This window comes from Equus asinus, chromosome 23 (assembly GCF_041296235.1).
Source record: "Equus asinus isolate D_3611 breed Donkey chromosome 23, EquAss-T2T_v2, whole genome shotgun sequence".
Classification (NCBI taxonomy): Eukaryota; Metazoa; Chordata; class Mammalia; order Perissodactyla; family Equidae; genus Equus; species Equus asinus.
Window position 1 is genome coordinate 31,094,245 of NC_091812.1, and position 24,487 is coordinate 31,118,731.

General features: G+C 36.6%; 1 protein-coding gene across 1 annotated transcript in view; it reads right to left on the bottom strand.

Moving 5' to 3' along the window:
* The window catches only part of TMC1 (transmembrane channel like 1), a 130,107-nt gene extending 105,990 nt beyond the window's left edge, over positions 1 to 24,117 (bottom strand). Inside the window, exon 1 of the mRNA XM_044766619.2 lies at positions 24,042 to 24,117. Within this exon, the coding sequence (XP_044622554.2) occupies positions 24,042 to 24,117 (76 nt within the window). The remainder of the gene's footprint in view (positions 1 to 24,041) is intronic.
* Between the last annotated feature and the right edge of the window lie 370 nt (positions 24,118 to 24,487).

Consider the following 24,487-nt stretch of genomic DNA (forward strand, 5'->3'; position numbering starts at 1 on the left):
GTCAGGGGCCATGGAACAGTTGTTTTTATGGTTATTGTGATAATAATTGGTTTGTTCTTGATTCAAATCCTCAACATCAAGAACTCAATAACCACACTTTGACCTGGAGATTTAAGACTCCATCAAAAACCTCAGACCCAGCTTGATTTTAATGGAACATTATTTGGCCTGAAAACCAGCTGTCAGTGCTGGTCTGTATCTCCTACAACTCAAAGCAATGCTAAAGAACCAAGCTAATAAACCCCTCCAAGACAAAAGCCTGTGCAAAAGAATAATTCAGAACACTTAAATGGGAGTTACAGACTGTCTTTCCCTTCTCAGACAATTTTTGGCATGGCCTGTTGCCATCCCTTCTCTCACCAATCCCTAGTTGCTTACTCCCAATCATATGACCCCCACGTGCTTTGGCTGCTTCCCAAAGCCTATTGATTATGTACTTTAAAAATATCCTCTCTCCTGGGGAGTGATGGGAGGACAGTGAAAGGAGAGGAGGGGGAAGTCCTGTCAAAATGTTGGAGGCAGCAAGCAAAACTGCATTGAAGGATGCTTATTTAAGAGAGGAATATGCAATCGGAGCAGATGAACTCCTAGGCAACCCAGATCCTCATTTCATGCAAATAGACCAGTAATTAAAAACAGTAAAAGGAAACAACAGTAGAGAGTCACATTTCAGAGGCATTGGAATTGTTCAGAAAGTGGATGCTGCTCTAGGCTTTCTTTTTCAATCTATAGCACTGAAAATATTTTATGGGTCTTCAGGATCAGAGTGGCCAAGTGGCAGGAAGAGTTGAATGGTATTGCCTGTTCCTCTGACCCACATTTAGCTCTTGAAGGGATGTTTGTAGCACCAGGTTATTACTTTGGAAACTGAAAGTTCATTTATCTAATTAGCATTTATTGTGCACTCACAGGGAGTACAGAGCAAAATGCTCTGGGGTGGAAGTTGTAGTATAGAAGAAAATATCACTGCCTTTAAGGAGTCTCACTATTTTATGCAAAAGAATAACTTTATAATAATGAGATCCAAGATTACATATGAGTATCTTATCCAGCTTACTTGGGCTATAGCAGCCATGTATCAGTTACGTTTATTAGGCTTTTTTGTATGTTTCTTTTCAAGGTTCCTTTTTGTGTGTGAGAAAATGTCAACAAGGACCCCTCACGCATAAATGGGGTATCTTTCACCTCAGACTAAGCTGCCCTGAGAAGTTTATTAATCTATGCCATAACAAGGACATTTCTAAATCTCACCTGAAAAACTCATGACATCAGTATGGGGTGTGATGTGGGATGTTAGAGGAAGAGAAGAATCAAGGACAACCACAAGGGCTTAGCCCTGGGCAACTAGAAGGATAGAGTGGCAAGAAAAGGAGATGGAAAGGCTGTAGGGAGAATAGCTTAGCTGGGAGAGTTTGAAGATCAGGAGTCTAATTTGACATGTTGGATTTGAGATGTCTATTACACATTGAAGAATGAGTTGGGTAGGCAGTTGGATATTTGAGTCTAGAATTCAGAAGAAAAGTCTGGGCTGAAAATATAAATTTGGGAACTATTAGCATATTGATGCTATTTAAAGCTATAATACCAAGTGAGATCACCAGGAAAATGAATGTGAACAAGACAGGGAAAAGAAGACTTCAGGGGCTGGCCCCATGGCTGAGTGGTTAAGTTTGCATGCTCCACTTCAGCAGCCCAGGATTTTGCCGGATCCAATCCTGGGCACGGACACAGCACTGCTCATCAAGCCATGCTGAAGCGGCGTCGCACATGCCACAACTGGAAGGACCCACAACTAAAACTACACAACTATGTACCAGGGGGCTTTGGGGAGAAAAAAGAAAAATAAAATCTTTAAAAAAAAAAAAGAAGACTTCAAAATTGAGAGAACAGGCAGAAGAACCAACCAAGGAGACTGAAAATGAACAATTAGTGAAGTGGAAGGAAAATAAGAGATTGTGGAAGGCAAGTGATGTGTATGTAAGAGATGTGTCATAGGCTTGTAACTCAGATATAATGAGGACTGAAAATTGACCATTGGGTTTTGCAATATAGAGGTCAAGGATGACTTTGATAAGCATAGATTTAGTGAAGTGGTATAAGCAAAAGCCTGAACTTGGGTGGCTTTAAGAGAGAATAGACAGGATTCTGGGAAGATGGCAGAGAAGGAAAACTCTGAACTCTCCTCCTCCCATGGACACAGCAAATCTACAGCTACCTGTGGAACAGTTACCTCTGAGAGAGATCTGGAAACTGGATTTAAAAAAAACCCATAACAAGGGACAACACTGACAAGGGTGGAAGAGGCAGAAATACACCTCTGATGAGGAGAAAATCACATCTCTGCCACAGCACTTCACAGCTGGAAGCAATCTCAAAGGCACAAAGCTTTTCCCGGAGCAGCAAGGGGATCTGAGCAGGAGATTTATGCCACAATAGGCATCCCAGCCTTTGAAGTCAGCACAACCCAGATGAGTTCCCATAATACCTGGCTTTGCTGACTTTTAAAGCCAATAAAGAATACTCCTAGAAAAACTACCAAACTTCAGGGAAAGAAAAGCCTGCTCTTAAGGGGCCCGCTCACAGATTCACTCATTCCAGAGACCAACACAAAAACACCGGAAAGAAAGATGCACAATCCTTTGGTAAAAGAGACTCACTTGCTAAGCTCTGAGCACATCTCAGAGACGCAGGGGCTGGCTGGGCCCACCTCCTCATGGACTAAGACACTGGCGGCAGCCATTTTGTGACCTAGCGCAGTTGTGCTGACATGGATGATGGCAGATGCCATTGGACTTCTTCCTCTGGCCTGTTAGTGCAGGGGTTTGTCCTGCCCTCTAGAGCATTGATTTAATCCAGCAGAGCCAGGGCAGGCAGCCCCTCTAGGGACCAGCCTCACCCACAAGCAAGACTGCAGTGAACTTGTGAGCATGTTTAGGCAGGGCATGTGGGATCTCTGCAGTGGGATGAATGGGTATGCCTCAGCAGGGCATGCATGCAAGTGAGCCTGTGTTGGCAGGGTGTGTGGGCCTGCAGGCAGTGATATGTGTTGGCCACAACAGACTTGTACAGCTGGCCACATCAAACAGCCACATGGGGGATCTTCCAACCCTGCCTTCCAACGCCGAAACAATTGTGTGCTGCCACACCTGGGGCCAGTCCCACCCATCTGCAATCCTGAGAGAGCTGACAACAGCCTCACACCACAGGGAGCCTCAACAGAGGCCTGCAACAATTGTGAACCCCTGAGCCTAGCAACCAGCCACACTGAGGGTCTGACTCACTTAACAGCAAAAGAGAAGCAGATGTGTGCTATTAGACCTTGCAGCCAGCTGTGCAGGGGCATGCCCTGCCCAATAAAGTGACTAAAGTGACTGAAGTGACCATAGCAGCCTCACAAGGCTGAGCCTTACAACCTGCCGGTCCAAGGGCCAGCCTATGCTATCCCTGTGCCCAAAGCAAGAGCAACCCCTCCACAACAGAAGGGTACATAAGCCAACTCAGGGGACATTCTGGAATATTTGGAACAGGTGATGAGAGGGAAGCCCATTGCTGGCCCTATAAGGGATCTCTTACATAAGTCCCCATTTCCAAGATCAGGAGACATAGCTGATCTACTAATACATAGATATAATCACAGAGAAGTGGGCAAAATGGGAAGACAAAGGAATATGCTTCATATAAGGGAACTGAACAAAACCTCAGAAAAAGAACTAAATGAAACAGAGATAAGCAATCTACCTGATAAAGAGTACAAACTAATAGTCACAAGAATGTTCATTGATCTTGGGAGAAGAATAGATGAACACAGTGAGAACTTCAACAAAGAATTGAAAAATATAAAAAAGAACCAATGAGAACTGAAGAATACAACAATGGAAATGAAAAATTCACTACAGGGAATGAACAGCAGAGTAGATGATACAGAAAAATAGATCAATTACCTGGATGAAGGAAATTACCCAAGTTGAACCGAAAAAATAAAAAAGAATTTAAAAGAATGAGGACAGTCTAAGGGACCTCTGGGACAACATCAAGCACACTAACCACACTAACATCTGTATTATAGGTGTCCCAGAAGGAAAAGAAAGACACAAAGGGGCAAAGAATCTATTTGAAGAAATGATAGCTGAAAACTTTCCTAACCTAAGGAAGGAAACAGACATCCAGGTATAGCAAGCACAGAGAGTACCAAACAAGATGAATCCAAAAGGCCCACATCAAGGCACATTATCATTAAAATGTCAAGAGTTAAAAATAGAGTCCTAAAAGCTGCAAGAAAAAGGCAACAAGTTACATACAAAAGAAACCCCATAAGGCTATCAGCTGACTTCTAGTAGAAACCTTATAAGCTAGAAGGGAGTGGCATGACATTTTCAAAGTACTGAAGGAAAAAAACCCTATAGCCAAGAATACTCTACTTGGCAAGGTTCTCATTCAGAACAGAAGGAGAGAGAGTTTCCCAGACAAGTAAACACTACAGGAGTTTATCACCAAGAAACTGGCCTTACAAGAAATGCTAAAGAGACTTATTTAAGTGGAAAAGAAAATATCACAAATATGAATAAGAAAATTATCAAAGAAAAAAATCACTGGTAAAGGCAAACATACAATAAAGATAGCACATCAACCACCTGTAAAGCTAGTATGAAGGCCAAAAGATAAAAGTATTAAAATATTTGTCTCTAGGATAAGAGGTTTAAGGAATACACACACACACACACACACACACACACACACACAAAGAGGTTAATATGATATGAAAAGCATAAAATGTAGTGAGAGGGGAGTAAAAATGTAGGTAAAACTTAGAACGTCAACTTAATATAGACTGCTATTTACATAGGATATTATATATGAACCTCATGGTAATTACAAACCAAAAGCTATAACAAATACACAAAAAATTAAGAGAAAGGAGCCCAAATATAATACTAAACAAAACCATTAGATCACAAAGGAAGAAAGTAAGAGAAGAAGAAAGGAACAGAGAAGAACTATTAAAACCCCCAGAAAAAAAGTAACAAAATGGCAGTAACTACATACTAATCAACAGCTACTTTAAATGTCAATGGACTAATGCTCCAATAAAAAGACAAAGGATGGCTGAATGGATAAAATAAAAACAAGAGCCATATATATACTGCCTACAAGAGACACACTTCAGACCTAAAGAGATTCACAAACTGAATGCATAGGGATGGAAAAAGATACTCCATGCAAATGGCAATGAAAGGAAAGCAGGGATAGCACTATTTATATCAGACAAAATAGACTGTAAAACAAAAACTCTAACAAGAGACAGAGAAGGGCACTACACAATGATAAAGGGAGCAATCCAACAAGAGGATATAACACTTGTAGATATCTATGCACCCAACAGAGGAGCACCTAAATATATAAAGTAATTGTTAGCAGACATAAAAGGAGAAATTGACAGTAACACAACATTAGTACAAAACTTTAACACTCCACTTTCATCAATTTATAGATCATGGAAACAAAAGACCAATAAGGAAACATTGACCTTAAGAGACATATTAGACCAGATGGACTTAGTAGATATATACAGAATATTCCATCCAAAAACTGCAGAATACACACTTTTTTTGAATTCATATGGAACACTCTCCAGGATGTATTACATATTAGGCCACAAAACAAATCTCAATAAATTTAAGAGGATTGAAATAATATCAAGCATCTTTTCTGACTACAGTGGTGTGAAACTAGAAATCAACTACAAGAACACTGGAAAAGCCACAAATATGTGAAGATTAAACAAAATGTTACTGAACAACCATTGGGTCAAGGAAGAAATTAAAGGAGAAATAAAAAATACCCAGAGACAAATGAAAATGAAAAGACAACATGCCCAAATTTAGAGGATACAGCAAAAGTGATGCTAAAAGGAAAGTTAATAGTAATACAGACCTACCTCAAGAAACAAGAAAAACATCAAATAAACAACCTAATAGTACACCTAAAGGAACTAGAAAAAGAAGAAAAAAACAAGACTAAAATCAGTAGAAGGAAGGAAATAATAAAAATTAGAGCAGAAGTAAATGAAATAGAGACTAAAAAAGTAATAGAAAAACTCAACAAAACTAAGAGCTGGTTCTTTGAAAAAAACAAAATTGACAAACCTCTAGCTAGACTCACCAACAAAAAAAGAGAGCAGTCTCAAATAAACAAAATCAGAAATGAAAGAGGAGAAATTACAACAGACGCCACAGAAATACAAAGGATTGTAAGAGAATACTATGTCAACACAAAAAAAACAAACAACCCGAACAAAACATGAGCACAGGATATGAACAGACATTTTTCCAAAGAAGATATATACATGGCGAACAGACACATGAGAAGATGTTCAACATCACTAATTATTAAGGAAATGCAAATCAAAACTACAATGAGATATCACATTGCACCGTTCAGAATGGCTACAATTACTAAGACAAAATACAACAAATGTTGGCGAGGATGTGGAGAAAAGGGAACTCTCATACACTGCTAGTGGGAATGCAAACTGGTCCAGCCACTATGGAAAACAGTATGGAGATTTGTCAAAAAATTAAAAATAGAAATACCATATGATCCTGTTATCCCACTACTGGGTATTTATCCAAAGAACTTGAAATCAATGATCCAAAGAGGTTTATGCACCCCCTTATGTTGATTACAGCATTATTCACAATAGCCACAATGTGGAAGCAAGCCAAGTGCAATTCTACAGATGAATGGATAAAGAAGATGTGGTATATATATACAATGGAATACTTCTCAGCCGTAAAAAAAGACAAAATCATCCCATTTGCAACAACATGGATGGATCATGATGCTATGATGTTAAGTGAAATACACCAGACACAGAAAGACAAATACTTCATGATTTCACTCATATATGGAAGATAATAAATACATGGATAAAAAGAATAGATTAGTGGTTCCCAGAGGGGAAGGGGGTTGGGGGGGTGGTCAAAAGGAGTAAAGGGACACATATGTATGGTGACGGACAAAAATTACACTGCTAGTGATGATCACAATGAAGTCTATTCAGAAATTGATAAATAATAATGTACACCTGAAATTACAAAATGTTATAAACCATTATGATCTCAAGAAGACTACCAGCAAAAAAAAATCAAATACTATGAAAGCTATACACCTACAAATTGGATAATCTAGAGAAATGGATAAATTCTTAGAATCATAGAACCTTCCAAAACTGAATCAAGAAGAAATAAAGAAGCTGAATAGACTGATAACTTGTAAAGAGATTGAAACAGTAATCAAAAACTTCCTAAAAAACAAAAGTCCAGGACCAGATGGCTTCTCCAGTGAATTCTAGCAAACATTCAAAGGAAACTTAATACCTATCCTTCTCAAACTGTCCCAAAATTTGAAGAGGAGTGGACAATTGCTAACTCATTATACAAGGCCAACATTATCCTGACAACAAAACCAGACAAGGACAACAAAAACAAAAAATTACAGGCCAATATCACTGATGGAGATCAATGCAAAAAACCTCAACAGAATACTAGCAAATTGAATACAACAATACATTAAAAAGATCATACACCATGATCAAGTGGGATTTATTCCAGAGATGCAGGGATGATTCAACATCTGCAAATCAGTCAACGTTATACATGACAAAATGAAGACTAAAAATCACATGATCATCTCAACAGATGCAGAGAAAGCATTTGACAAGATACAGCATCCATTTATGATAAAACAAAAAACCCTGAATAAAATGGGTATAGAAAGAAAGTAACTCAATATAATAAAGGTTACATATGACAGACCAACAGCTAACATCATACTCAACAGTGAAAAACTAATAGTTAACCCATTAAGAACAGGAATCTCTGTTCAACTTCAGTCTTAGCAGTATCTTTTTTAATACCATGTCTTACCAGGCAAGGGAAACAAAAGAGAAAATAAATGAATGGGACTACATCAAACTAAAAAGCTTCTGCACAGCAAAGGTAACTATCACCAAACAAAAAGATGACTTAGCAATTGGCAGAAGATATTTGAAAATCATGTAAATGATAAGGGGTTAATATCTAAAATATACAAAGAACTCATACAGCTCAACAACAACAACATAAAACAATCCAATTAAAAAATGGGCAAAGGATCTGAACATTTTTCCAAACAAGATATACAGATAGCCAACAAGCACATGAAAAGATGTTCAATATCATTAATTATTAAGGAAATGCAAATCAAAATCACCATGAGATATCACCTCATGCCTGTCAGAATGGCTGTAATTAACAAGACAAGAAATAGCAAGTGTTGGCCAGGATGTGGAGAAAAGGAACCTTCATACACTGCTAGGGGGAATGCAAACTAGTGCAGTCACTATGGAAAATAGTGTGCAGATTCCTCTGAAAAATTAAGAATAGAACTGCCAGATGATCCAGCTATTCCACTTCTGGGTATTTATCCAAAGGACATGAAAACATGAATGCAAAAAGATAGTTGCACCCCTATGTTCAATGCAGCACTATTTATAATAGCCAGGATTTGGAAACAAACTAAGTGCCTATCAACAGATGAGTGGATAAAGAAGATGTGGTATATATACACAGTGAAATACTACTCAACCATAAAAAAGATGAAATCTTGCCATTTGCATCAACATGGATGGACCTTGAGGGTATTACGCTAAGCAAAATAAGTCAGATGGAGAAAGTCAAATATCATATGATTTCACTTATAAGTAGAAGATAAAAAACACAACAACAACAACGAACAAACGCATAGACACACAGATTAGATTGGTGGTTACCAGAGAGGAAGGAGTGAGGGAGAAGAGCAAAAGGGGTGACAGGGTTCATGTGATGGATGGTAATTAGTCTTTGGGTGGTGAGCATGATGTGGTCTAGACAGCAGTCAAAATATAATGCTGTACACCTGAAATATATATAACGTCATAAACCAATGCTACCTCTATGAAAAAGTAAAATAATTAAGTAAATTAAATTAAATTAAGAAAACATAGAAAGCGAAAAAAAAGAGAGAGAGAGAGAAAACGGGCAGTGAGGAATAGGAGACACCTAGTCATCCTAGCTAGAATGTTCTTATATGCTGATAGGAAAGATTCAAAGAGAATGAGAAATTGATGATGTAGGTTATAAAATGCACCCCCTATAATGTTACTCAAATAGCACATATGAGACTATGAATTCTTTTATTTCATTGATGTTGCTTTTGGTTTTGTTACCGGGCTGTGCATCTCTGAGTGAGACTTCGCTAAGAGACTGGGCGACTTACTAATATACCCTTTATTTATATATATGTCCACTGGACAGCAATTCAAAAGTATGGGACTAAAGGATGGGGGAAGGAGAAGAAAAGAGAAAGAAGAAGAGCATGGATTAGGGAGTAGGGAGGGGTAGGGAGGACTAGGGAATGGTAGGGAGAGGAAAGAAAGAATACAGCAAAGAAAGGGAGGTAAAAGAGTAAAAATGGGGTGAGAATTAGAGTAAATGATAGGGGAAGAAGTATAAATATAAAGATAGGTATAAAGCAAAAAATTGAATTTTGTCCTTGCAACATATTATAAATAAATATATTTGTATATTTATGTTTATATAAATAAATATTATAAACATAAAATATGAATTCTAAATTCACATACTTATTCTATATTTTAGAAACATCTTAAGTTAACAAAAACTAGACCATCTTCAGCATTTCTCCTATCAGAACCTTTCTTTAACAAGAACTTGAAGGTTAAGGAGCTAAAAAATGTGAACAAAATGAAAGTAGCTTTTTTCTTAAGATAGTATATTCCAAAGTAAAATTTACCCTGTTCTATAAGGAAGGAGAGTCATGAGCCCCTTAACAAAAGTGTGAAATCTCTCCCCTCAAGGGGAAAAAAAGAGAAAAGAGAGAGAAGACAGACTAGTGAAACTATAAAAAATAAGCTATAATTTTTTTAAAAAGGTATAATTTTAAAAAATCTCTTTTAAATGTAACATCCTTATGAGTAGACACTGTATGAATTTTATACTTTGAAAATTCTATGCCATCCAGTAGCTGCTTAAAGTGCTAATTTTTGATTATAACAATGGTAGTGATGACAGTGATCCAGATTATGATATGGAGAAAATTGTATATATGGATATTTATTTATTTATTTGTATAAGCTATAGCCAAGGAAAGCATTTAGATATTCTGCTTTTATAAAAACCAAACACAAAGTAAACCAATCCCAATTTCAAAAGGAATGAGTAAAGTTAGGCATAAAGAAGAATTTCCCTACAGTGAGCCACTTGGATGCTAGATTGAGTCAGCAAACTGTACTGAGGTATCATCTCCCCTGTAGAGAATGCCCCAGGGTTCTGCTTCCATTCATTTATGATGCTATTATTGGTGGACGTGAAGTAGGGAACAGAAGCCACTGTCTGCAAGCTTGAATGAAAATGATGGAGTGTGGTTCTTCTTCCTCAAGAATAATATCTAGCCAAGACATTAGATCGGTTCCAGCTTAACTCAGCAGCTCCCTTTATTTTTGCTCCTTTTAGGTAAAAACAATGTAGGGGAGGAAGACAACTCCTGTAACCCTGTAGGCCCTTCTGGCAGGTCTAAGAATTAAACTGACATGAGACAAAATAACAGGAGAAAATCAAACAAAGTTTAATAACACGTATACATGGGAGAAATCCAGGAACTTATCAAAATGGCCAAAGCCACCACCTTAAATACCACCTTCAGCTAAAGACAAAGGAGGCTGTTGGGGGTAGTGGTTTGGGATTTCAAAGGGGAGGAAGGCAATTTACATGGAGATGGAAATGCAAATGTTTGATAAACAAATGTTTGCTAGGCCATCTATAAACAATGTGACCTGAAAGACAGAACTTTGATAAAAATGGGCTTTCTAGTGCCTTCCTGTCTATCACACTTAGTTTATATCATACTGTGGTTATCTTATGATGATAGCTCCTTCCTGAAACAGGCCTTCTATCCTAAATTCTTTTAGGCAGTTAAGGGGAAAGGCAAAGTTTCTTTCTGAGTCTTCTGTCTTTAAAAATAACCCAAAGAGACACATTTTGGGGTGGCCCATTCTGATCCTCAACAAGATGCTCATGATATTTCTTTATAACAATCTCAAGTCTTTCAAATGTTGGAATTAAGCACGATATTTTGGAAGTCATTGAGTAAAGAGAAGAAAATATTTAGTTCTTATATCAATCAAATACCCTAATAAACCTATAAACTACAACATGTTTTAAAAATCCTCAGAAGTGGGAAAAACAGAATGAGATCATTTACACTTAAATATCATCAAGTTATCTGGGAAAAAGGTTTAATTTGACAGACCTAGGCTGATATTCTTTCTTATTTTCCTTTAGACCACTGAGAAAACAAACCGTGAGGCACATACATTAAAAAATACTCTAATGGAAACTTGTATAATAAATACCAAAAAGCTGAAGATATTTTCAAATATTATAATATCTTGGAGATACTAAATAGCTATTTTAAATCGCTGTGTTTATAAGATTACAAAAAGAAGAAGAATTTTGACTTTGGTAAGACTCACCCACCCAAAAATGGGAACAGGCAAGAAATACGACTGCTATAGAAGCTGTCATTTTCCAATGTTTTTCCTTCTAGCTTATATTTATTTTTGCAGCTCTGGGGCCCTTAAGAAGTAGAGAATAAATAGCTGTGGATGGCTGCTTTATTAAAAACACAATATAAAATATTGTAGTTGCCAAATGGATCAGGATGAATTCTGTGAGGAAACGTTTTGCTATGAGATCCCAGAGAAAAAATGGCTAACCCTGAGAAAAACAGAGAGAAGAAAAGAAGATCCACTCAAAATAGGGATCCCCCTTCTATCCTTTTACAAGGAAAATGAATCTTTTGTATATGCAGAAGAAGGAGGGGGAGGGGATGCACATCAAATTTTTTTGCACTTTTTTTCTTCTGTTTTTATTGTACATGAAATTAAAATTAAACACAGGCTGAGTGACGTGGGTAGCTGGTATGTTTCCAAATTCTGCCACCCCTGAGCCAGAGGAGTAAATATGAAATGCTGAAGCATAGTTCTTCAAATAGCGAATTATATACTGGAGTACTTGTGAGAAACGGCAATTGGCTATTTCATGACACTATTGGTCCACAGAAAGAACAAAAACAGCTCTTACTCTACGTGGTTTGGAGCGTTGGCTTTGTTTTTAACCATACATATTCAATAAATAAATAGCTATTTACGAAGACATTTAGAGCTCTCTGTGGTTACAGAAAAGTAAGTGGTGAGTCTTGCTTTTTCTCTGCATTTAGATTATTGGGGGAGGGGATATTTCTTAGTTAACTGTGCTGTCTTTATATATATTCAGAGTCTGTGTTCTCACATTGCAATTACCACCATAAAGGGCAATCACTGTAAATAAATGTGCTGAGACGCAAACCCATTCTCTTGTGTGAGCTTTTGTGGCTAAAATCTTTTATAGTAATAGGATACCAAAATAACAACCAGCTGAAAATAACGTGTTATAAACCCTCAGCGGCTGTGCTTATATCATTGGACTCTGAGAACAAAAGGGAATCTTTCTGTTCCCCAAAGCGTTTCTGCAAAATTCCAAGTCATGAAGACGAACGGTTGTCAGGATTCATGGATAAACAAACAAACAAAAACACTAAAGAATTGTGAAACAACTGAAAGCAGACGATTGTTCCTAGAACATAGAGAAGCATGAAGCAAGGCTGGCAGAGCTCTGTACAGTCTCTCCTCTTCCTTCTCAGCACCGCTTTTGTTCGCATAGAAGATGCTTATTATTGCTCATTAGCATACATTAGCAAATGTTAATGAGTGTCTTCTAAAGAACAAAAAGCAACGTGCGGCAGGGGAGAGTCAGGATGAAGGCAGAGCAGTGAGACAAGGGCTGCAACAGAAGACAGGGAAGAGAATAAGAAAATGAGAGTGGCTGAGGACTTGAACTTGTAGTGTCCTGCAACTTGGAAGATCTGTCTTCCTGGCAAAATAGTATTAGCACTAAGAATGAAATGATTTAATTCCCTTTTTTCTCCTAAAAAAAAAGTATAAAGGGAAAAAAAGCAAGTTATTAACTAAAATGAATCTTTCTTTTTTCCACTCTTTAGTTGTTTGGGAAAAATCACATTTTGTAGGATTTGCTACCCAACTAGAAATATTAATTAACATCATTGTCAGTTAATGAAAAGGAATTTTGAATTCTAGGTGTCCTCATGAGTTTATAAGAATTGTGACCACTCATCCAAACATTCCAACTTTTTCCCTACAGGGTCAATTTATAATACTCAATAAGAACAAACGTATAAGTAATTTGTATATGGTCTGTAATTTTATTAAAATAATTCACGAAGAATGTGGTGTATGTGTTAGTTTATATCTTAGCAGATAAATTATTACAATATAATGTATATTATATACAATATAGAGAGTATATTATAATTCCTTATAATAAGTAAATAAAATTATTTTAAAAGTAATAAATATAAATATATAGAAAATAACTATAAAATAATAAATAAATAAAATTCCTTATAATAAATCTCTCAATAGATGATAGATAGATATAGGGAGATAGAGACAGAGATGTATGACCTATTGACCTGTTTCTCTGGAGAACCCTGACTAATATAGAGTCTCTCCCTTCAAGATTACCCTAACGGAATCAGACAAACACTAGAAACAATAACACAAGGTATAATTTGATAAGTTCCACCAGAGAAATACAAGCAAAAGATTTGTTAGAGTTCATAAGAGGGAGCAAGATCACGTTTCATTAAGGGATGTTTGCTCTCTGTTACATTTCTACAAATGTTTCTAGAAACAGGCAGAACACTAATCAATATAAATAAACATGCGTTTCACTACCTGCTTTCCTTTGGATTAATCCTGATTCCTTCACGACCATGGCCATGAAGAACAGAGTTTATCCCATGACTAACCTAGTACTGAGAAATACGAATAAGAAAGGACTTTGTTCATCTGGGTCCCTAAGACTAATGCACTCATACCATAGAACTAGAAAAGACAATTCAGAGCTTTCAAGTTGGCAACTGGCTTAGTAGAAAGATCCTGAGTTTTTGAGTCAGACTCATATTTGAGTTTTGGCACTGCCACAATTTTGTGCTGTCATAACTTTGGATAATTTATTTAAATTCTCTCTGCCTTAGTGAAAGGAAGGGACAATAATCATCAAACAGGGTTACTGTGAGAACTCAGTGTAATAACGATGCATGCAATGTACATAATACAGTGCCTGGAACGTAGCAAAGATTAAAATAATCTACAAGCTATTCAAATGCTTTAACTCATACCTACACACACAATTTTGACATCTTTCACCTAAAATTCTAGGAAGTTAAGGAAGACACTTCTTTTACCCTTCCTTACTATTTTGGACTCTACAAATAGGAAAATTGCCAAAATATTTCAGTCTGAGATTATATTAAAGGCTATTCACCAAAGATAAAGACAAGGAATAAAATATTACTCTGAACTTTGTCTCTTGGTCCTCTCAGCTCCTCCTCCCTGTGCCTGTTTATGTTGACAACCAATGTTGAAAGTCATGCTGCCCGAGCCAATGGTCAGCTTCATCATCCAATTCTTGCTTGTTGGCATTGGAGGAGCTACTGTAGCACAGATTTAGGTTGACCAACAAACAAAGAACCGACAGCCATTGTGAGTAATCATCTTTTAGTGCCACAGAAATTATAAAATTATTTCCATACAAAGAAACAGAAGTCAACGGGCTCTGGAATGAGAGACTTGTATGTTCTCTCTCACCCAGCTCCCGAATTCCTTTTCTTGGCAGTACTCTGGCATCCAGAGGACAAATTATTGTGACCGTGTGGCAACAGAAAACAGAAGTGGAGAGTGGAGAGTACTCAGTCACAGCCTGGCAGTCTGCCAAGTCTACTAAAAGACCTTGCTAATGGATCAGTATCCTGATTAGAAGTGATTTTTTGTTTTTAGTTAAAGATAATCAATTTTATTTTGATTAAATGCCAGAAGGTTAGGACTATAATTGCAACTATTATGTCCCACAGGGAAGGGCAATGGTCAAATACTAAGATCTAAACCCAGTTCTCTGACAGCCAGGTGGGAGGCAGAAAGAAAGCAGATGCTGATAAAGAGAGATCCCTTTAAAGGAGGAACAAATAAGTTCAGGTACTCATTATATTTTTAATTCCCAATTATCCCTTCCTTTCCTTTCCATGAGATAGAATTACTTTGGTTATTTCCAAGTCCAGAAAGCAGGACTAGATTACATGAGACCCAATTTTCTAACCCAAATAGTATATTTTTCAGACGATTCAAGGTAGGACTAAAATTCTGATGGCAGCCTGAGAAGCTACACAGCCTCCCTAACGTAATCAAATATTCCCCAAGAAACTAGTTCCTAGGTCATACCCAGCTAGAAGAGACTTCCAGCTCTGGTTCTTCCAAGTGATCTTATCACTCAGACATTCATCAGAACTATCCAGTTCCACATCCTGTCTCAAGTGTCAGGAAATCTCACTGTGAATGCATGTGTGCACATGCATATTTTTGTGTGTGTGCATGAATGTATGTGTGTGTGTGTGTCAGAGTGAGAGATTTTTTGTCTTTTTTTATTTTATTGAAGTCATAACAATTTATAACATTGTGTAATTTCAGATATGCATTATTATTTATCAGTTTCTGTATAGATGGCATCGTACCCACCATCAATACTCTAATTTTTACCCATCACCACATATATGTGCCCCTTTACCCCTTTTGTTCACACCCAACCCCCTCCCCCTCTCTGGTAACCACTAATCTATTCTCCTTGCCCATGTGAGAATTTTTTTAAAAAGAGAGAATTTTAAAAGACTAAGGAAAGATTCCAGAATCCTAGATTTCTCTTCACAGCCTCTGTGTTTGTCTCAACCATCTACTTACAATAATTTAGTTCCAAAAGACAAATTGTGTCAATTTCCTGTGATTGGTGAAGCTGTTTTCTCACCTTGAAGCTCGATTATCATTAATAGCCTAATGGCTAGAAATAAGATTAGCTTATTTTTTATTCATCAGCTCAGCCTAATGGCACTGAGAATATATTTTAATGGATTCCATGGTCAAAAGCCATCAGTTTTCTTCTTCATTCTGTGACACTGAATTATGCCACTCTCTCCAAACCCTTTCACCCCATCACCCCAAATCCTAGAGGATTTCTAGCAGGAGAGGCCTATACAGTGCTTCTAAAACTTTAATGTGCATCAGAATCACCTGGAGAGCTTGTGAAAACACGCATTTCTGGGCCTCATCTACAAAGATTCTGATTCAGTAGGTCTGGGGGTGGCCCAATAACTGGCTTTTCTAAAAAGCTTCCAGGGGATGCTAACGCTGCTAGTCTTCAAACCACACTTTGGGAAGCACTACTGTAAGGCTCCTGTTAGGAAGCACCTGCCACCTTCTTTTAGGAAACATCTCTCACGACCTAGAAATCATCTTTCTTTTGTTGTCTATCTTCATGCCAATCTCACACTGTCTTTATTACCGTAGCTTCATAAGGAGCCTTGAGGGCAAGTATATGTCTTCCAACTTTGTTTTTTTCAAAGATGTTTTGCCTCCTCTAGGTCCTTTGCATTTCTGTATAAATTTTAGAGTCAGCTTGTCAGTTTATGCAAAAATTTTTAAAAGCCTACTGGGCTATGGATTGGAATTGATTTGAATCTATAGGTCAATTTGGGGAGAATTAATATCTTAACAATATTGAACCTTCCAATCCACAAATGAGGTATACCCATTTATTTAGGCCCTCTTTAATTTCTTTCAGCAATGTTTTGTAGTCTTCAGTGTTCAGATCTTATACCATTTTGGTCAGATGTGTTCCTAAGTGTTTTGTAATTTTTTTCTGATATTGTAAATGATATTTTTAAAGTTTCGATTTCTGATTTTTGTTTTTGTATATTGGTCTGTGGTTTTGTTTTCTTGGAATGTCTTTGATTCTGGTTTCAGAGTAACGCTGGTCTCAGTGAAAGTTGGGAAATATTCTCTTCTCTTCAATTTTCTAGAAAAGTCTTTGCAGAATCAGAATTGCTTCTTCTTTGAATATTTGGTAGAATTTTCCAGGGAAACAATCAGAGCTTGATATATTCTTTGTGGGATAGTTTTTAATTATAAATTCAATTTATTTAATACATGTAAGGCTATGAAAGTTATCTGTTTCTTCTTGAGTGAGCTTTGGTAGGTTGTCATACAAGTAATTGTACAATTTATCTGTTATCAAATTAACTGGCATGAGTTGTTCATAATATTGCCTTATTATCCTTTAATATCTGTAGATAGTGGAATTTGTAGTGATTCCACCTCTCTCCTTTCTGTCTTTTGTTATTGTGTGAATAAATATTTAATTAAAACTATTTCCTCTTGATAAATTCCTGATCAGCCTGTCCAGTGGTTTATCAATTTTATTGATCTTCTGAAAGAACAAGTTTTTGATGTCATTTTCTCTAAAGTTTTTCCATTTTCTATTGATTTCAGCTCTGGTCTTTACTATTTACTTTCTCCTGCTTATTTTGGGTTTTATTGACTCTTCTTTTTCTAGTTTCTTAAGGTACAAACTGAGATCACTGAATTGAGACCTTTCTTTTTTTCTAATATAGGTGCATAATACTACAAGTTTTCCTCTAAATACTGCTTTAGCTGCATCTCAAAAATTTTAAAATGTTGTGTGCTTATTTTAATTCAGTTCAAACACTTTCTAATTTCTCTTTTGATTTCTCATTGGCCCATAGGTCATTTAGTGGTATGATATTTAGTTTCCAAATATTTTTGGACTTCCCAAATATCTTTGGTTATTGATTTCTAATTTAATTCCACTGTAGTTAGAGAATATACTTTGTATAATTTCAGTCCTTTTAAATTTATTGAGATTTGTTTTATGTCCTAGCACAGGATGTATTTTGCTAAATGTTCTATGTGCAGTTGAAGAGAATATGTGTTCTGTTGTTCTTAGGTAGAGTATATAAATGTCAATTAGTTCCAGATGCTAGATAGTGTTTTGTAGATCCTCTATAGACTTACTGATCTTTTTGTTTATTCTATCAGTTATTGAGAAAAGGTGTTGAAATCTGACTATAATAGTGGATTTGTCTATTTTTCCTTACAATTCTATAAGTATTTGCTTTATGTATTTTGAAGTTCTATTATTAGGCATATAAATGTTTAAATTAGTTATTTCCTCTTGAAAAATTTATCTCTATCATTATGAAATGACATCCTTTATTTCTGATAATATTCTTTGCTCTGAAATCAAACTTACCCAATATTAACATGGCCACTCCAGCTTTCGTTTGAACAGTTTAATATAGTATGTCTTCTATCATTTTACCTTTAACTTTTTTGTATCTTTACACTGCAAGTGGGTTTCTTATAGGTAACATATAGTTGGATCTTGATTTTTTTTTTTTGGTCCAATCTGACAATTTCTAACTTTTAATTTGGGTATTTAAACCATTTATATTTAATGTGTATGTCTACATGGGTTGGTTTAAAGCTATCATTTTGCTATTTAATTTTTATTTATCCCATTTCTTCTTTGTTTCTGCTTTCCTCCTTTTGAAAGGACAAATTAACTATTCTAATGATTCTATTTTATTACCTTTTAGGGCTTATTATCTGTGATTCTTTCTATAGCAAGTGGTTGGTTTAGGGTAAAGTGGTATTTAACTAGCCATAGTCTACCTTTAAGCAATATTATACCATTTCATGCGTAGTGTAAAACCTTACACCAATGTTTCCATTTCTTCTCTTCCAGACTTTGTGCCACTGTTGTCATACATGTTTTCAAGTTCACTAATCTTTTCTTCTGCAATGTCTAATCTGCTGTTGATTCTATGCAGCATATGCTTTATCTCAGACATAGTAGTTTTCATCTGTAGAAGTTTAATTTTGTCTTTTTAACTTCATCTATGTCACTACTTCATTTTTCTACTTGCCTTTTGAATATGTGTAATGCAGTTATAATAACCGTTTGTCTACTAATTATATCATCACTGTCATTATGGGGCAATTATGTTTAATGATTTTTCCCCTAATTATGGGTATTTTCACTCTTTTTTATATTCATTTTAATATTTGATTGCTTGACAGATACTAAGAATTTTTCTAATTGGGTGAATTAGATATTTTTATATTTCTATAAATATGCTTCAGCTTTATTCTGGTATACATTTAAATTACCTCAAAACAGTTTTATCCTTTAGGGTGTCACGTTTAAGCCTTGTTATGTGGGACCAGAACAACATTTAGTCTAGGGCTAATTTTTCCCTATTGCTGAGGCAAACACTTCTGAGTACTCTACCTGTTATCCTATGAATTATGAGGTTTTATACTTTTGCTGATTGAAAGAGGAATTATTCCCAGATCTGTGTGAGCTCTAAGGATTGTTCCCTCTAATCCTTTTGGGTAGTTCTTTTCCCAGCCACATGCATGTATAGATCATTACTCAGTTGAAGAGTCAGTAGGAACACTCTGCAGATCTCTAGAACTCTCTCTCTGTTGAGCTTTCTCTTTTCTGGGAATCTTCCCTGTGAATTTTAGCTGCCTTAATCTACCCAGACTCTCAGCTCTATCTCTTCAATTCAGAGAGCTCACTGATCTCCATTTACATCCCTCTTCCATGCTCCATGGCCTGAGACTCTCTAGATAGTCAGCTGGGGCAATCATGGGGTTCTCTCACTTGTTTCCATCTTTCAGAGGTCATTATCCTTTGCTATCCTAGGTATAATGTCTTGAAAACTGTTGTTTCATACATTTTGTCCAGGTTTTTGTTTCAGACAGGAGAGTAAATTCAGTATCTGTACTCCATCTTGACCAAATGAGAAATCTATCCACGCTAGATTTCTAAAGTTCTCTAAGCTGAGTTCTTTTTTTCCAGTCACATGGGAAAAAACATGAGTCAAGAGCCCTGGCTGCCTCCCATCCCTTTCTTTCTGTTTCACATCCTGTCACCTCCAAGCGATTCCACATGGAATTACCAATTTTAAGGAAATGGTTACATCATTTAACTATGTATCCATTAAATAGAAATAATGTTTATAAATATTTAAATGACATGCAGAAATATTTATGATATATATCATGCAAAAAGATGATAAAAATTCTGTGTTTTAGAGGATATAAGCTATCTGAAAATAAACGCCTTATGCAAAAAAGGGTGGGGGGCAGGCACTGAGATGAAATATGTCAAAATGTTAGCAGTTGTATCTGGATGAGGAGATTGTGAGAAGTTATTTTTTTCTCCTTTAGACCTTTTCTGTATTTTCCAAACTATTACAGTAGATGAATATTATCCATAAAAAGGCAAGGTTGTGTTTTGGTTTTGTTTTTAAAAATGAGATTTAGAGAGACAAAATGTGAGGGAAAATTTTGAATAAAAGCCACAAAAAGTCAGAGGTTACTACTTAGCTAAGTTTCCTAGGATCTCACACAAACTCTTATTTGCCTGACCCTTGCAGTTATAAAACATACCCCCTGTGTCTCTATATAGAAGGCCTGGATTATAAAACATTGTGAGAAAATAGGAACAAAGCAGCCAGAATTTAGCAAACAACATTTTATTCCTACAATGTTAGGAAGAAAAGAGCCAACTCATAAAATATTAACAGTGCTTTCTTCAGCAGTGGCTACAATCTTCCACCTTGTAATGGAGCTCAGAAAATTGCTTCTGGAAAATTCTGGAAGTTTAAAGAGAAGTGATGGGAGAGATTTTTAGTTAATTAACTCTACTTTCTTTTAGTTGCCAAATTAAGAGACCTTAGTTGACTATTTTATTCTTAGGCCAGGTTCTTGCCATGATCCCAACTTTATAGAGAAGAGAACAGTAGTGAAAGGAGGTCCAGATAACTCATCCATTAATTCATTCAATCAACAAGAATACAATCAACAAGACATAATGTCTACAGAGACAAAGTGCTAAGGACTGTGTGGCTTAGTCCCAGTACTACTGAATCCTTAGAAGCAGACAGACCTGAGTTCAAAATCTAGCATACCACTTCAAAAAGTGTGACCACAGGTGACTTTTAACCTCTCTGAGCATCGGCTTCCATATCAACAAGTCAAGAAAAATAATCTCATAGGAGTGCTGTGATAATTTAATAAGTAAAATATCTGTGGCAGTTGTCTGGTACACAGAAGGCACTCAAATCTATATTAATCTAATGAGACCTAGGAAGCCATAAAGTGAATAAGATATTTTCCTTCCATTCCAGGAGGTCCTCACCTAGCTAGAAGACAAGATATGCACAAATAAAACAGTTGGTGTAAGGTGAAATATAATTAAGCATCCTAATATTTAAGGTCAAGGATACAAGCTGAGTGAGGAGACATCCCAGGGAGTTGAAAGGGTCAGAGCAAGCTGCATGAAAGAGGTAGACGTAAACTGAGTTTCCAGATATAAGGAGCTTTTTAAAAAAATATATGCACACAGTTTAATGTATAATGCAACATCACACCATATAGGGCATTTACTCTTATTTTACACATTTAGATATGTTTGAAAGATTTCTTAAGGCTATAAAACAGAACATAGAAAACTAAACAGGAATATATTCAATACTTACAAAAAGTAACATGATAAAGAATATAAAGTACTATTTTCCTTTCAACACTTCAAGAGATATCTTTATATTCTTTTGTTTTTACAAGTAACCTCACAAATGATCGCATCTTCAAATGCTTTTAAGTATTATTCGTACTCAGTGTAAGGCCATTATCATTTTTCATACATAAATTTTTTTCTAGCTCTGTAACAATGCAATTTTTAATCCATTCAAGTCGTCACTCCCATCCTAACAACAAGAAAAAAGCTGAACAAACTGAAAATCAACAACTCTTCTTAGATCTGTCAGAGAATTCAGGTCACAGGACAAACCACTGCTCCCCAAACTGGAGAGATAGACAGGCAGATACAGAGAATCACAACTTACTAGAGCAGAAATCCACAAGCAGAAACCTCTGCTCTGCAGAAACTAGTCCTGTGTAGAAAAATCTGAACTGTAATTAACCAATTGCTGGAGATTTCGTGTGGACAGCTCTGAAAATTAAACTGAAACTCAAAAAAGAAGTAGCATTGGTAGCGAGGAAGGACAGCCCTGTTGGGGTAAAAGTGGGATGGGGAAATTTATAACAATAGGCACTGTTACCTGACCATGTTACTACTAAACAATTTTAAAATTGCAAGGATTAAAAATTTCCAGGGTTCACAGAGAAAACCAAGTGATGGTTATGTTATTATCTCAATTTTAAACAGACTAAGTGAACAAGTCCATTCAAATGTGGTGGATTGTATATATGTGTTTGTCTTCAGTACTTGCCAAGATCCAACTACACAGAGTAGTGAAGGAATTTTAAAAGCTATAAACCCACAAGACAAAAGGAAAGAAGGAACACCAGCAGATGAGAGATTTCTACAACAATGCAAAACCGAGAAAAGAGAGAAGAGGTTTCTGGTTTATCCAGGCAAAGGAATGTAGTAAGGTGGAGATTGAGAGGAAGGAAGCTGACTTACACTGCATAATCTAGGGGTCAGATCTTAGAGACTGGAGGGAGAGGGTAGGGGTGAGATGTAGGGTAGAAAACTGCCCTAACCTGAAAGTCAACACTGGAAGATTCCTTTGTCACTCCACCTCACTAGAATGCAAGAACATGCAGACAGATGGAGAAACCAAAAACTACCAGTTATTGCTACACTGCTTTAGTTTTCTTCATAGCACTGTCACCACCTGACATTATGTTACCTAGTCATTTGTTATTTGATCCACTGTTTATTTTCCCCCAAGCAAGGAAGCTCCAGAAAGACAGGACTTTTGTTGATCTTCTTCAACTCTGTCCTAGTGCCTGGCAAATAAACACTCGTAAATATTTGTGATATGAATGAGTGAATTAATTAATTAACCCATTCAGCAATGAACAATAGATATATTACACAATAACTTCCTTCTAGTCTCAGACTTACCACATTTTCCCCTGAGCCTTGGGGCCTTTGGATTAGTATAAGAAATTTTCCAAGAGGAAGGAAGATCATGAGAAAGGCACATGGAAGAAGGGGGCAGAGGCCATGGAGGGAATAGAGTAGCAATTTATCAGACTAGGACTGCTTCTTCAGGGCTCTTCTCTAATTTCCGCAGAGAAGATCCTATATTTTCCTTAACTGCATCTCTTTCATACCTCTCAATATCAAAGCACTTTTTAATGAAGCTATTAAAAATCTTTCCTCTAGAAACTTCTGATTTTTTAATTTGCCATCTTCTTGCTATAGCATTCAGGAAGTTTGGCAGCTCTGCCGCTCAGATAACCCAGGCCTCCTCCAACCAGAGGAGATGCAACCACAGGGCGGTCGAGAGGACCCGTGACAGGGAACTGCAGGCTATGCTCCTCACTTCTAATCATCACGATGCAGATCATTCCTCTTCATAGAGAAAGCAAAATCACTCACTCATGAGTGGGATCATTTTCCCTCCTTGCAGTTGGCGCTTACAGTTCACAAGCATCCAGCGTCCTCACCTACATCCAGACGCAGACCAGGAGAAATTTAGAAGGGAACAAAAAGCTAAACAGAGTTTTTAAATAAAGCAAATTATTAATCTCCAAGTCTATAAACTAAGTTGGCATCATGGTGCCAGATGTAACATTGAGGTCTCCTGACCCACAGCCTGAGTCACCAGCTGCCAGACTTGTGCATTCCAAAGAGGAGCTTGCAGTGGCTTATTTCCGTGTGCAGATGCTTCCACCCATCCCATCCCAGGTCATTTGAATGCAGCGTTAAAGCACCCTGGATGCGAAGATGTTCTACGTGTGAAACATCTTTGCACCACTTTCTATAGCAACCTACCTAAGTCACCAAGTCTAAAAATAGATGTACTTCCTTAAGTTCTGCCTTTGATCCCATACAACGTACTAGGGAAAATAGTACCAGAGGCTAACCTCCTTTTCTAACACTCCCTGCAAGCAGAAGCTAAGAACAAGGAGTGGAGCCCTAGACTAGAATTACCTCTCCTTATCCCCACGGGAAAGCAGGTCTCAGGAGGTGTCTTATAAAACCGAGGTTCACTCCACTTATTATCCATGTACCTATTTATACAGTCAACCATTCACTCAGTAAATATTTACCACATCTTAACTGTTCTTGTGGCGGTTGGGAATATAAAGCATTGAAAGTTAGCTATGTCCCTGCTATCCCAGATCTTCCAATGTACTTAGTGACAGAATGACACATCCCAAAATTTCTGAATGAGTCCTGATTACAAATATTTTGCTACCTATAATATATTGTTACAGAATTTTTTTATTTTTCTTTGTTAAAAAACTGACAAATTAGTGAATACGTAGCTTATTAAATTGGCACACATCCTCTCATATGGTTAAAAAGCAAAACAAAACTTTTGAGTACTGTTAAACACTAAAACATACAATATGAGATTTGACACATGCAAAGCT